Source organism: Oxyura jamaicensis, chromosome 8 (assembly GCF_011077185.1).
Source record: "Oxyura jamaicensis isolate SHBP4307 breed ruddy duck chromosome 8, BPBGC_Ojam_1.0, whole genome shotgun sequence".
Classification (NCBI taxonomy): domain Eukaryota; kingdom Metazoa; phylum Chordata; class Aves; order Anseriformes; family Anatidae; genus Oxyura; species Oxyura jamaicensis.
In genome coordinates, this window is record NC_048900.1 from 14,915,549 (window position 1) to 14,931,061 (window position 15,513).

Here is a 15,513-nt window from a genome sequence, read left to right on the forward strand (position 1 = left end):
TTTTTAGTTTCACTACATTACTTCTTTTACTTACCAATGTATATAAGGGTGGATGTCTGTTTCTCTGTCCCAGCTGAGTTACTTGCCAAGCAACCATAAACTCCCTCATCTTTTGGAACTGCCTTTCTTATGATCAAGGTGCCTTCTGGGGTCAGCCTGTACCTGGAAATACATAAGAGACAAACCAAAGAAAAATGTGTTACATCTACACTCCAAGCAACAGCAGCAGCATGAGCAGATGGTTTACAAACAGGTATTGCTTTTTCTCATGATAAATAACATAAAAACTTGGTATTATTATTTCTGTTAGAGGAAGTCAATGCATGTTATGAAGACAATTGAGTTAAATCTTGTTAAAAACGTTCCCACAGCATTCTCCTGGAGAAACTGGCTGCTCAAGGCTTGGACAGGTATATGCTTTGTTGTGTTAAAATCTGGCTGTGTGTCCAGGCCCAAAGAGTCGTGGTTAATGGAATTAAGTCCAGTTGGAGGCCAGTCACTACTGGAATCTCCCAGGGCTGAGTACTAGGGCCAATTCTCTTCAATATCTTTATCGATGATCTGGATGAGGGGATTGAGTGCACCCTCAATAAGTTTGCAGGTGACACCAAGTTAGGCATGAATGTTGAGCTGCTCGATGGTAAGAGGGCTCTGCAGAGGGGTCTGGACAGGCTGGACCGATGGGCCGAGGCCAACTCTATGAGGTTCAACAAGGCCAAGTGCCGAGTCCAGCATCTGGGGCACAACAACCCCAAGCAGTGCTACAGGCTGGGGGAAGAGTGGCTGGAAAGCTGCCTGTCAGAAAGGGACCTGGGGATATTGGTTGGTAGCTGGCTGAATATGAGCGGGTGGTGTGCTCAGGTGGCCAAGAAAGCCAACGGCATCCTGGCTTGGATCAGGAACAGTGCAGCCAGCAGGACCAGGGAAGTGATTGTCCCTCTCTGTACTCAGCTCTGGTGAGGCCGTACCTTCAATGTGTGTTCAGTTTTGGGCCTCTCACTACAAGAAGGACATGGAGGTGCTAATCACAGTATTTCTAGTTTAGAGGTGAGGTAATTGAAATTAAAGAGTTATAAAGATGACAGTTGAGGTACTTTTTCCTAAACTTGCAGGCTCCTGTGGAAGAAAGTCAGAATATTTCAGTAATCTTCAGAACTTCTTTCTCATACATGAGAAAGGGGGAGAGGGAGAGAGAGAGAGAGAGAGAATTTAATTCCTACCTGTATGAACCAATAATAAACATTTCATTGTGTGTCCATACTACTGTTGGCTTTGGATAACCTGTTGCAGAACATCTGATGGACACTTCAGAGCCTTCTGTAAAAGTCTGATTCTTAGGTGAAATCACAACCCTAGGTGGTTCTATTAGAAGAAAAGCAGCAATTAAGAGGATTGGTTTTGTAAGTGCTTACATACTACAACAATCATTTTATTTCTGTTTTGAAACAGTTCTATAGTGAGAAAACAGTCCTGATAAAGGTCACTTGATTGTTTCCCTACAACTGCCTCCACTTAGCACAAATAATGACCATCAGACACACATGAACTGACTAATAAGGTCAATTACTGTACTAAAATATTCTGGTGATAACATGTTTTTTAAAGTCTCTCCTACCTATAACATTATTCAAAGAGTTTCTTCTTGAATTAGCAATCCTTTTTCACAGACCACTCCCTTCTTCTTTTTCTGTACCACAGTGTACCACTTCCTCCACATAAAACACACATGCTTTTACAAAGAAGTTACTAATTCAGGATTCAGGCTACATGAATTCACGTCTACACAGTTTGCTTCATTCTGAGATATAGAATCTGGAGCTCTTACATGTGGGCATGAATTCTGTCAAAAACCCACCAGAAATGAGCAAAGTTCACCAACACAACCCACCAAGATCATGAGGCCAGGCTGAAATAAGAAGGGACTTCAGCTGTATTTTCTCAAGAAGAGAGACTGGTGAGCTTCATCAAACTCATCCACTTATTTAGACAGATTATCTCAATAAAGACCACCAAAACAGTTCACTGTGATCACTGACATTTTCTTCTATGGTACTTATGATTTTGCCTACTAGCAGCAAGGAAAAGATCTACACCACTCAACGTAAGAAAAAGTAGCGCCCTGTAGTAGGAATTGTTGCTCCTTCACCTTACTCAGGCATGACACTGGCTGCTAGATCTTTGTTTGGAGAGCTTTCCTGTTCCTTCATCAGGCACTGCTGGAGTTTTACTGTGTGTTCCTCTGCAGATGATTCTTACTAGCAAGTTTAGACAGAAAATCCTAAGCTTAACTCTCTTTTTGGAGAGTAAAAGACGCTGGATACACGTACACAGAGGTACCTTGAATCTAGGGCTGCTCTCCATAGCTCTTTTTCATTAGTGTCTGTGGGAATTACAGCCTCCTACAGACTCAGGTGACGCATCTGACGTTTTTGTTGCTGCTAAGGAAAACACGTGCAACAGCCAGTACACCCACAATGCATTTGTGTGTGGCATAATCCATCATGGACAACATAAAGGTGTGATGCTAGGCAACTTTCAGCTTTACAGCATTATCTTTCATTGTTCAGCCCATCACCATGCAAACAGAAACAAAGCAACTTCTTTCCCCGAAACAATTAACAACACGCCCTTCGGACAATCATTGCAGGAGAAAGACTGTTGTCTAAGCCCTGTGGTGCAATGACAGGTACTTAAAAACCTGCTGACACAACCACAGGGCTCCCACCCCATGGTGCAGCCTGCCTTGCCTCTGCCTGCAGAACTTGGAGCCCCCAGCAGCTTCAGCACACCAAGGGAGAGGGAATTAGTGCCTCCAGTGCTGATGGAGCAATGGAGACAATGAGAAATTAAACATCAAATTCAGGGCACAGATAAGAACAGCAGAAGACCTTGATCCCAGTTGCTATAGGCTGATTTGTCCCACAGGGCATCTTACTACATCTGAAAGCAAGTTTGCCAAGGAACACAAAAATAGTTTTAAAATTTATCAAATATACATATATAGTTTTAAAATATATTAGCGGTAGCATCAGCATACAAGCCCCGAACATACTGTTATTTAACCTGTGTAGTATACTTTCATTTAAAACAATTGCAACACGCTGTGTGCTTTGGATTTCATGATTAATTCACGTCTGTTAGTATTTCATGAAAACCTATCTGCAGGCCCCCATCCCACACATAAAGCCCCTCTGTCGAGAGAAGGCAGGAGCTGTGCTGAGGAAGGCTTTTGGCCGTGGTCTGGCAGCGGGTGCCGTGGGAGAGCAGAGCCAGTGCTAGGCTCTGCGGCCTCTGCTTTCAGAGGGAACGTGTCAGCGTGTCAAGGATCCTGCGATCCTTGTAAAAATGCATGCAAAACCACACAGCCACACTGCCAAAGGCAAGGAAAAAATTAAGTAATAAACAGCAACTAATTTGCACACAGATTTGCAAAACTAAACACAGATGCATCTACATACTGCCTCATCCTTTTCTTTCTTAAATTTGTGGTGTTAACCTCCCCCAGCTTCATTTTCACTTCTAGAGGGGATTCTGCAGGGTCCTGAAAAGCCCCTCTAGAGTCTCGTGAGGGTCTGAATCCTCCAGAACTCTGGATGAAAGGCACCAGAGGAAGGCAAAGCTGCAGCGTCAGTAATACCGGGATCAAATCCAGACACGAGGGGGTAGGGAGAGGCAAGAAATGGATGCAGGCTACAGGATTGTCCTCAAGTGATTGAGGACGTGCACAGCTTTCTCAGCTATTTTTGTTTTGTTTTAAATCCTGCCAAGAAACACTGGGAGATATTCTGCATGCTTTGGTCTTAGGGAAGGCCTGCGCTCCTGTTGATATTAGGAAGCTCTTTGTTTCAGACAGCAGTTACGCACTGTGCTGTGACACTGTCGCCCAGTTATTGTCACACTGCAATAGCACCAGGTGAGCAAAAGAAGGCGCAAGTAATATTTAACACACAAGCTATTAAATTAATTAAAAGAACTCAACAGACACAGCTGTAATACTCCAGCTACCCCCTAGGCCCCCCAAGGCCACAGTCAGCACTAATTAACCATCTTGTTTTCTTGCTCAAAAGCCAGCCAGGGGCACAGAATTGGCTTTCTTGTATGGCAGGACAATTTGATTTCTTTTGCTTTGTTGTTTGTACCAGAAGGGACAAGATTTGTGTGTGGGCAGGAGAAGCGCAAGCTGCCTACCATACTCATCCCATTCAAGTCTGCAGAAAAAAATTATATATATACATATAGCCTTTTAAACAAAGATCCCATGTAATTCATCTGAAAATAAGGAAGGTTGGTGTGGAGACTAAACTAATCATTTGCTTGTGCTTTTTACAACTACTGCAGTGACAGAGGCCAAATACCCTGCAAGAAGCTAGTTCCCATGGGATTTGCAGGGAATGCAATGAGACACAGGTTTGGGTGGGTCGGCATACATCTAGAAATGCTGATTTCTAAATTTGGTTCTGCTCCTTCAAATCTCCTCTTAAAAATTCTTCTAAAGAGCTAGACTTTCCATGAGAGAGCAACTAGAAAATAATCTCTTTCATTTGACGTCATGCGCTTGCTCATTAAGATGCATGACACTTAACACATCCTGTTTTATTTAATTCCCTAATTTTTCATCCTTCATCAAGTCTGAACTCAAATTCATTGCAGTAAGTACTCTCCCTACTATGCGTAATCTGAATATTACAAAAATTACAAGAGATTAATCATCACTTATTTAGCTGAATTTGTGACAAATGATACAGAAGAGACTTGGAAAACCAGAAGATATCTTTAGCTGGATGAGAAAGCTTTGTTTGTCCCACTTCTGCACTGATCTGTAGAGGATATCACAAAGGAATTTTAACAAAAGAAATGCCTGGAATAATAAATTCAGGCCAAGTCATAAAAACAAGCTGTCAGCGACTGGTCTTATAACGCAAACCTTTTTGCCCCATCGGCTCCCTTTCCCTGAATGCAGACAAGAACCTCTTAGGAACCACAGCGCAGGGAGCAGATGAGCAAACTTTGGGACTCTCACTGATTTTCTTGAGCTACAGAGAACTCGAGAGGGGCTGCTCAGGCAGTTTCTGACCCTGCCGCTGATTTGCTTCTCCCGCACAGGAAGCTCGCTTCTGAAGGGCAGCTCAGTGACCACCTCTGAGCCGGCTGTGAGTGGCAATCAGCACCTAGCAGAGGGACACCTACTGATTCAGCTCTTTTTCTTTCAGACAGTATTGTCTTTTGCATCAAAGAAGTGCTGAAAGTTTAACTGCATTTTACTTCCTCCCCTTTTAGAGCAGGAAGTGCTACAGGGGTAACAGGTTACAAATCCAACCTGCTGAGAGGAGTTGAGCCATTCACTCTGTGGATCCATCTTGTAATAACATCCAAAACTGAGGGTGCGCTTTAGAAGTCAGAGCATTGAATCAACACCAACACAACCCTAGGAGGCCCAGGAGACCGTACTCAGTATCTCAAAGGCCACAAGTTCCAAGACCCTTCAGCCTGCTGCGAGCAGCACAGCGCCATGCCACAGGCAGGCACAGTTTTTAACCGGGACGTTCGGCCAGCTGGGCTCAGTGCTGGTGACGAACAAGTCATGGCTCAGTATAGCAGCCAACACAGAACATGCAACGGGGGAAACAAATCAACTGCCATTCAAGTATCAGGCTGTATTTGTACAGCTGCTGGTCTAAAAAGAACATAAAAAATTAAAAATCAGATGAACATTCCCTTTCAGGAGAGCTATCATACCAAAAAAAAAAAAAAAATCAAAACAATTCTATTCAAAACAAGGGTTTACTACAACCCACTTGTAAAGCAGACGCTGGATTATTTTTAGAGCTACAAACATTTGTCCTCTGCCTTAACTCCTACTGCAGAAAGAAAATGGGGATGAAAGCATTATTTGTTGTCTTATGACCCAAAATTCAGAGGTCTGTATTGGATCGGTGCCAACAATAATAAAGGGATCTGATCTGAATTTAATATGACATTTGGAATTACATGCAGCTACATAAAGCATGAACCCATCTCTATTTATTAATAAGACCACAAATTGCCTTCTTTCAGAAGGAAAACATTACAACCCCTTTCAGCTTTTTCTTCTTACATTAAGCCATCCTTGACTCTTTTGCTGTCAACTATAAACCATTCTTTTCAATATTCTTCTGGACCCTAACAAACAGAATGGGCTGTGCACAACACAGTTAATCATACATCAGAGTACCTCCAGAAATTTGGTAAAAATCATTTGGTTCAAGCAATGTAAAACAATACACATACAACCATCCTGACACCACTCAGCTTCTGCATACAGCCATTCAAAAGGTTGGCTGGAGATTACATTTTCCAAACACCATGAGACAGACACTGCCGTAGGAATCTGAGTTCAGCTGCAGCTCAGTGTTTGCTACATTTGCTACTACCTTTATTCTACTCCAAGCATCTTTCATCAGAAATAGAAGAAAATGCTTCCTAGACTGCCAACTAACCCTGTATAAACTGTCCAAGAAGGTTATCTCAGGCACATTTTAAACCTGTTAGCAATACCAGTACCAGCCAAAATGTAATTCTCAACTATTTGATATGATCATTCTACATATATAAAAGATTTGAAACTAAATATTCTGCTGTGGCAGCACTAAACTTCTCTAGCTCTACTGTAAAAACCTGCCAGATGTAATTTGCTCATCGTGTTAAATCTCCCAGCTGGTCTACAGACCTTAGGGGCAGAATCTAAATCCCAGGAAGAGAGGAATGAGGGAGGGGGCACTTTTCTTGCCTTTGACATGCTTGAATGATTGTCTTGATGGAAAAATGCTGTGGAATTCAAAACAGTTTTCCAAACGTGTAGGGGCTGCGTTTTTTTCATGGTTTTCCCCCTCTTCCCCTTTAACTTACTAGAAATTTAACAGTTATAACTCAGTCATAGATATCCAAATGGTAATACAGACAGAGCAGTGAAGAAACACCTCGCCGCTACATTTTGTAACAGGTCCTGCATAATTGATTACACACCTATTTATTCTGCCTTGGCAGATCAACCTACTCTTCCTACATGAAGAGCTGCATCCCGTCAGTAAGTGTTACAATTCTATTTTTGACCTCTTTCTTTTAGAGCACCTTAATGCAGGAAATTCTTTTTTTTTCCATAATTTTAAGTTTTCCATTAGCTAATAAAGTAGTAGGATTACAGCAACAAAGTTAATAAGGTACCCTCTCTGCTCAGAATATCATTAACAAGTAGAAATCCTGTCAGAGTCACCAACAAGTAGCTTATCAAGACAGCCAAAACCTAAAAATATGGGACAGAATAGTTTTCTGTAACATTTTGCAGTTCTGACTCTTCTTAGCCACAGACTACATGCTAGGAAACCAAGGTTCAAACCTCCACATGACCAAGGCAGTCAAAACCAAATCTGAAGTACTTTCAGATTTCAACAGAATTAGCCCCAATTCAAATTACTGCATTTATACTTTTTTTTAATTATTATTATTTTCTCAAGTTTGTTCTTGATTTGAAGCAACAACATGGACCTAGAGCTTGCTTGGTCTCAACCCATGGCCTCTTCTTCAGTCCTGACATAGTCTGAAAGTCCTTATCTTACCCAGTCCTTCATAAAACCTTGATTAGTTCTTAGCTTGTATTAAATGACACAAGATGACAGATACAATAATACATAGAAACACTTAGAAGTATTATTCTAAGGAGATATAAAATAATCCAGAAGAACACAGAAACTCTTACCAATTTAAGTGCACATGTGTAACTGTAGTTTCACGAAAGGGAAAAAAAATCACAAATGCAGTCCTTAACTTTTCTCAAAGTCAGGCTCGGCTACAAATATTGGGGACTGATGCTGCTAAGAACATGTGTGTGCACATACACAAACAAGAACAAAGTCTGACTGCAGCTACCTCTTTGTGCTCTACACTTTAGGAGACACTAACAATGAAGATACCTGAGCCTCTATACAGATACACAGCAGAATTAAGCTGGCAGTTTCAGAAGAGGTATCAAATCGTGGTTTGTAGAAGCCCACAGCATGAGGCAGTGTCACAAACTGAGCACAAGTGATGTTTGGTGACTTGCACCGATATTTTAAAACAAGGAAGAACAACATTACTTTCTACCAGTCTCTAAGTTGTTTCATCAACAGGCATAAACTGCAAAAGTCACTATGAGAGACAGTTCACAAAAAAAGATGAAGCAAGTTAATACCACATCAGAGGAAGCTTAATAGGCAGTTTTCTTGTTACCTTGTACAGTAAGGAAGACAGATGCTGTGGTAGATCCACCCTCATTAGAAGCGATGCAGTTGTACTTGCCAGCATCTGTGAACTTTACGGTCTTCACCTCTAAAGACAGGTTGCTCAGCACCCTTATCCGCAGGGGCTCTTTCAGCCACACATCTCTGCCATTCCTCTGCCAGGTGAGATTGTAACGCACGGTGCTTAATGTCAGGCAGGTCAAGATGGCTGCTTCACCAGGGACAGCCGTGACATTGTTAGGAACCTGAATCATGGGTGGAGGCTCTGCGTAGAAAGAACAGAATAAAAAACAAAATAAGGAAAAAAAAGATTTGGGAACCTTTGCTTCACTGGTGGATTCTTGGTAAATAACTTGAAGTATGCTACAGTGCAAAACAATTGTAATATTGGTTAATATTTTAGTTTCATTTCACATTGCTCAACCCATGGAACAGATCCCAGGCCAACATCCTCGCTCCCTGACACTAAGCTACCTGATGAGAATACACCTGATTTATGTGAGAGAAATACTGCATCACACAGGATGAAATACCACATCTTGTATGAGAGGATGTTGTGTTGATCTTTGAGCTAATCTTGCACTGGGAAAAGCCAACATGAGATCACAGCCCCGCAACCAGGTCTCTGAGTGCTCTGAGGTATGCATGGTACAACCTGAGTTCCACTCTAGAGTTTTGCGGGCTTGTATTTGAACTAAAAAAAAGGAAGAAATGCTACCACAAAGCTCTTCTAACAGAGACAATGAAACCAAGTCACCAGCTGCTGCAAGCACCATCATTATGTTCTTTACACACTTGGTTTGTTTCTAAGGATATGTGGAAGGAGACACTGTCTGCTCCTTTAAGTCTCCCTGATCAAGGGTGTTACTGAGCCCAGTGAAGGAAAGGCAAGGCTGTAAACAGTACGCAGAGACACACACTTGATAGACAAACAGTATCAGAAACAGTGACAAGAAAACTCAGTCATGCTAACTGATGGGCAATCAAGTAGCTTCTACCATGACTTCAAAGAGGGACCAATCTGGCTTTGGAAACTCATAGAGGTGCAAACCTGGGGTCTTGGATATACCTGGAGCTCTTACCCTGGCAGCAGAACTACAGAAAAGGATGCAGGGCAAGAAGAAAGGTGAGAGTAGACAGAAAGGGGTACAAAAGGGTCCTGCCACACAAAGTATTACCAGTCAGTGCACTTTCTGGACAGAGCCCTGTGCCTGCTCACTGCAGCCTGTCCTATCCTCCTGCTAGATCTCATCTCAGCTCCATGCACTCCCTTGCCCCGATGCACACATGCTGCAAGCGCCAGCTAACAGACGCTGCTGAAACCAGCGTGAGAGGGCTGGGTGCCAGCCACTGGAGTCACAGCAGGGGCAGCGGTGCCTGCTGCCTGGGCATCACCTGCTGGGGAGCCTGGGCTCCAGCACCAGCTGCTGGAAGGGGCAATGGTCTGAGCCACCAGGCACTGGAATGGGAACGGTGTGCATCCCTAAAACCTGTCCCTGGAAGGGGCTGACACCAGTGGAGCGAATGCAGGGCTCATTGCCAGGGGCTGCAGCAAGGCTGAGGGTCAGGCCCATGTCAGCGTCCCCCAAGCACACCTGTGGTCGATGTGAAGGGGAAGGCAGCAGCACTGCTGTGGGGCTGCAACGCTGGGCAGGAGCTGTGGGCATGGAGCTGCTGGGGGCAGCAGCCGCTCACAACGCTTCAGATAATTTCAAGCTCCTTCTTCCTACCTGTACATATTTTATGTTTCAGCTTCCGCTAGTTGTTATTGTTTGCTTTCTGCTCTACTCATCTGTACGTTTCTAACTGGACTCCTAGAAGGATGCAGCTGCAACAACTGAGTACTGGAATTTAGCTTTGAAGCCACAAATGCTAAAAATAGGAGCAGTTGTCTCGATATTTCTTGAGATATCACTGACAAAGGAGAAAACGTTTAAATGCTGGAGAACATAAATTATGTAATGCTATGCATTCCGTATGCATTCCGCGTACATGGTATGCATAATGTGTTACACAAATGATATATTTACATATTCCATTTGCTGGTTTCCCCACCACTACCCCTGACTGTTTCTTGCTAAGAAAAATCTGCAGTGAATAATATTCTGACCAGGATGCTTTAGCAGAAGTAAGACAGCTGTAAGAGCAAGAGCAAATCTTTATCAGCACACACCAAAAATCAATTATCCTAAGCAAAGCAAGCCTAAGAGAAAAAAAACTATCTGTATTTATTAAGGGTGAAAGTTGCTCCTAAACTCAGAGCTAGCCATAACTCTTCCTCATTTAAGTCTCCTGTGGGGTCTCAGATGAGGTTCACAAGCTTTAGGCCAGCTCTCTGCATACCAGTGACTCCCTCATACATGCCACACGCTGGGCGTGCAGCTCTGCTTCCCATGGAGCACAGCCCCTAACATCTCTCCCTCTCACTACCAAAGCAGTGCATTTCAACACAGAGGAGTATCAAGAAAAGCTGGACTTGCTTACTGACACTGGAGTTCCAGTTTTGCACTTCAGGTTGGGGGGGGTTATTCTGGAAGAAAAGATAAATCTTCTCATGTTTTCCATGGGACTGTCCCTAAGAGCATGATACATAAACTTGGAAAGCTAAGAATAAAAAGAGATGAAGGCCAGTACAGGACTAAAACCCCTCCATTATTTGACTGTCAGTCCTTGGGGCACACCTCTAGACTCTTAGAACAACAGTGAGCACACAGAAATCCCCTGGTCAAACTTTAAACTGAATTCCGGGTATTCAGAGCACTTCAGTTAATGTGCCTGTACAAGCTAACAAGCCATTTAACATTTTAAAGATTTAATACTAGTGAGACAAAGTCAAGCTCAAGTGTTTGCTTTTCCTGAAACTGGAAAATGTTGACACAGTTCCAATACCTTTCACACAGCAGCTGACAAAAGGGATAATCTGTGATATACTGTCAGCTAGTCAAACTAAGAATACTTGAAAAGATTGTTTACTTTGCTTAAAGAAGAAATTTCAGATACTTTTCTTAAAAATATTTGCATATAAGGCTTTCAAAGCATCTCCCTCACATTACTCCTCTGTATGCCTCAAAATCCTAACTAGCTGCTCATGTTTACACAGTGTGTCAAGTCTTGGTGGATCTTACAGCGCTTTGTAAATGAGACAATACAGCAATTTCCTCCCCACACTCCCCTTTTACTCTCAAGTGCTACCACCAGTATCTCAGGAAAAAGGTTAGGAATCTCTTCCAGTTCTCTCTGTAAGGAAGAGGATGGTTGCAACATCCTAACCAAGAATCCTTGTGCACACAATTTCTGGGGGTGGAATATAACAGCTGCTGGTACTGGTACTCCAAAGCACAGACTGAAAGAAGCAAATGAGATACCTTATTCACCAGAAGGATTTTGGTAGATAAAATATGAAACAGTGCTCAGCTAGGACTTGAGTAAGTATTGATGTTACTTGAGTACATTGTGTGACTAAAAGGATGTTCCTCATCTCAAATTTACCACTTGCTATAAGAAAGCTGTTTCTCTGCAAACTTTGCCTTGCACAGAATCAGTGATGTCAGGCTGTTGGTTTTTTTGGTTGTTTGTTTTTAATATGCTCATTCTGCAGTGAGAGGAATGTGCACGTCTGTAAAAAAGAAGATGGAGGGATTATATAGGAAACTACTGAGAGGGCCGTTTTAGAGAATACGATCCCTGAGCACAAAGGATGAGAGTCCATTGTTGTAATATCCAGCATGGGAAATTCCAACTAGATCATTACGCAAAATATTTTCCTAGTGAGGGCAATTAACCACTGAACAGGCTGCCCATAGAGCTTGTGAAATCTCTGTCCTTGGAGCCATTCAGTGTTTGATTGGACAAGCCCCTGGGAAATGTGATCGAGCTTGGAAGTTAGCTCTGCTATGAGCTGAAAGCTGAACTAGGTAACTTCCAGAGGTCTCTCCAACCCAAACAGTTTTGTGATTCTGCGAATCATGATTCACATTAACCGTTCTGAATTAGCTAATGCGGGAGATAAAAGACAACCTTGATTTCAAGCAGTTATATGAAAACCTGAGGCTGAATTCAAACTGCTGTGCCAAGCTCTGCTATCATCACTGCCACTTTGACTCAGCTCCAGTGTCTTCCTTATTCAAGGGCACTGATTTACACTTCTACATGCCATCTGGCAACAACTGACATCTCAGGTTTCAATTTCTGCTTCTGTGGGCTACATCTATTCTCTAAGTCCAACTGCTTGCAGGATCTAACTAAAACAAATCCCATGCTAATATTCAAAACAGGTTTCCTGAGTAAACATCAACTCATTTGTGTACATCAGCAAGAAAAAAAAAAAAAAAAAAAAAAAAAAAACATATTAATTAAACATATACTTAGAGCTGGAAATACCACTTATTGGTACCAAGTGCCATTTCTTTATGTTAAACATCCCAGTACAACATGTTACCATATTTCAGCATGGAAGGATGAATTAGTACCCACCTGATACATCCAGAAATGTCTGCGCACGTCCAGTCCCTGCACTGCTAGTTGCAATACATTCATAGAAGCCTTCATCAGACAAGGAGACTTGGTCTATTTCCCAGCTCATGCTAGATGATTCTCTGAAGAAAGGAAAAGGCACATTTCACTAAATTTCTGAAGGAATGAAGAGGTAAAAGGACTTGGTTTCCTGACTGCAGGCAAAGATTTTCACTATAGGTTAGGTTAGAGGAAAAACAGATTCTCTGCTGAATCAAACTGGATTTATCTATGAACCTTAGTTAAAGAACAGATAATATTGTCAGTCTTTTTCTAAGTAATAAGAAATGCAAGCTTTTGCAGAATGTTTCAGTTAAACTTCTACAAAGATGACTAACATATGTGAACATGTGCCATACAGTAACTAAGACCACAGCATTTGCAGTCATTCACTCAGCTGATCACTGTTGCACTTACTACTCGAGAAGCAGTAGTTATTCTCTCTCCTTAACACCCACCAGTTTCTACATAGAGCCAGTCGCAGTACTGAACCCACAGCTCTTACTAGAAAGGCTAATGAGGGTTTGTCTTCCCAGCAAAAAGCTTCTCATCAAATCTCTCTATTTGTAAACCCACTCTTAGGCTCATGGGGTGGGGAGGGTAGCACCTACCCTACTAACTGTTTCAAGTGGACTACATCCAGGCAGCTCTTCCTGCTTTTCAAACTGCAGGGACTACCTCCACCCTAAATATTTAAAATCCAGCAATGAAGTATCCATATGAAGATGACAACTTCAGAGGTACAGCCAGGAGAGCAGAAGTTATGACAAACACTAACTACATTAACTCAATAATCTGCACATTGATTGCCTACCCTCACAAAAATAAACAGTGCAACAACTATAAGGACTGAATTGATAAATCCAGGACTAAAGATGGAGAGCGAAATATAGAAGAGATATGAGAAAAATAACAGAACATGAATTCAGCGAAATATGTGCAGTTTTTTCCTACAAGTCGTGAAAGGTAAAGCTGATCAGTAATTAATATCCTGCATCTGTTACGTGTAACGTTAAAGTGGAGAAGAAAATAAAAACATGACTGCATTGCCTGGTGGGGTCACATGATTAAAAGCAAACACTCTTACAGTTTCTTAAGATTAAAAAATACATTTTTGTTTGTTTGTTTTATAAGAAATGGTGCAACAAGCACATGGACAATGACATAACGGAGCAAAGCAGGGGTTTGCACGGTGCCCCAGCGCTCCCTGGGGCCAGTTGCTATGGTTTACAAACAAAACCAAGGAACACAAATATATCCACCATGGCTTGGCAAGTAATTTCCATGTTATGGGAAAACACTAAATTAGTGACCCCTTGGTCTCCATTTTGCTTGTCAGAATATGGTGATTTATCATCCCTTAGTAGATACAGAAAGAAAGAGAAAGCAATTTGGAATGTAACTGGAAGTTCAGTGCTGTAGCACCACGGGACAGGCAGTCCAGTCTGAGGGTTACATCACTAAGGAAAACAGTGGTGACCTTAAGTGGCTTCCTGGTTATTCTTCTTCTTTTATATTAATTCTAGATAACCTAATATATCATATGTCAAATCTATGGCATTTAACAGTGCTACGCTGGCAAATGGAAATGGCAGCAACCACCAACACTAAGGATTAAAACAGTATTTCTTCCCAGTGAAAAGTGAGCAACTTCTTCAAGGAAAATATATTAAAAGTGAAGTTATGCGGTCCATCCTTCTTTATTCCCAGCTTTTGCTATATACCAGATGTAGAACATGGAAACCCTGAGAATGGAAGCATACAAGGAGTGCAGAGTGGAGAAGCTTGGTGAACACAGGCCAGGGGGCTGTTAATAAATACATACAGAAATACAACAGCAGCGATGCGTAACATACACCTCAATGTTTCTGCTGCACAATTCAGCAGTACCTATGCACAACTCCTTGCAGTATGTCTTACGGCGATAAGTCAGCACCTTTCACGGCATCAAGCCATTTATATACCCAAACCATTTTATTTTCTCCACATACACGGTATATGCAATTAGCTGGTCAAGGTGCTTATCTTTCAGAAAATACAGCCTAGCCAAGCTGCAGAGTCTGAAGACCAAATCACATCCTGGTTTTTGGTTACTGTAAAAACCATTGGCAGGGAGAACAGTGATAATTCACATAATATTGAACTTCAGCTCGTGGTCACCCCAAACCTCCGCATGCTGTATCACCTTTTTCACTCAGAATGTGATCAGCAGCAGGCTATGGCTTGCATGGCTGAACCAAAACCAAACAAGCTTTCTCTGCTTGTGCTTATGCATATAAATCTCTCCATAGAATACAGCTTCCCTAACGATTATCACCAAAAATAAAAGAACATAAGTAATAGGATATAAAGTATAACAGTAAACAGAAATCACAGGATATAAATAGGATTGGGAAAAAAAAAAAAAAAAAAAAAAGTCACTACTTACTTGAAGAACTGATCCTCTCCGAGTTTTACTCCATTTTTAGTAAAACGCTGAGTAAAAGGTATAAGACTTTCTACATGGCAAGGAACAGACCCTGGCTGTAAGTAATACCCTGGAGTCTTGTTGGGCATTGTAACTTTTGGAGCATCTGAAGAAAGGAAATATTTCCCAACAGATTATTAACAGCTACTAACATACCTAATCTTTTCCTTTTATTAAAAGGAAAATCAATTTCTGTTTTTATTATCTGTTAAGTATAACAATTAACTTGTTCTTCAAAACTCTGAAAAATAACTTTTGGAAGAAAATGGAACACACAGA

General features: G+C 41.8%; 1 protein-coding gene across 4 annotated transcripts in view; it reads right to left on the minus strand.

Annotated features, from left to right (window-relative positions):
* Window positions 1–15,513, minus strand: part of HMCN1 (hemicentin 1) — a 192,255-nt gene that overhangs the window by 120,587 nt on the left and 56,155 nt on the right. For all 4 annotated transcript variants that reach the window (XM_035333229.1, XM_035333227.1, XM_035333228.1 and 1 more), the window contains exons 9-13: window positions 15,196–15,340; window positions 12,729–12,850; window positions 8,245–8,520; window positions 1,221–1,362; window positions 35–162 (exon numbers count right to left, since the gene is read on the minus strand). In XM_035333229.1, the coding sequence (XP_035189120.1) occupies window positions 35–162; window positions 1,221–1,362; window positions 8,245–8,520; window positions 12,729–12,850; window positions 15,196–15,340 (813 nt within the window). The remainder of the gene's footprint in view (window positions 1–34; window positions 163–1,220; window positions 1,363–8,244; window positions 8,521–12,728; window positions 12,851–15,195; window positions 15,341–15,513) is intronic.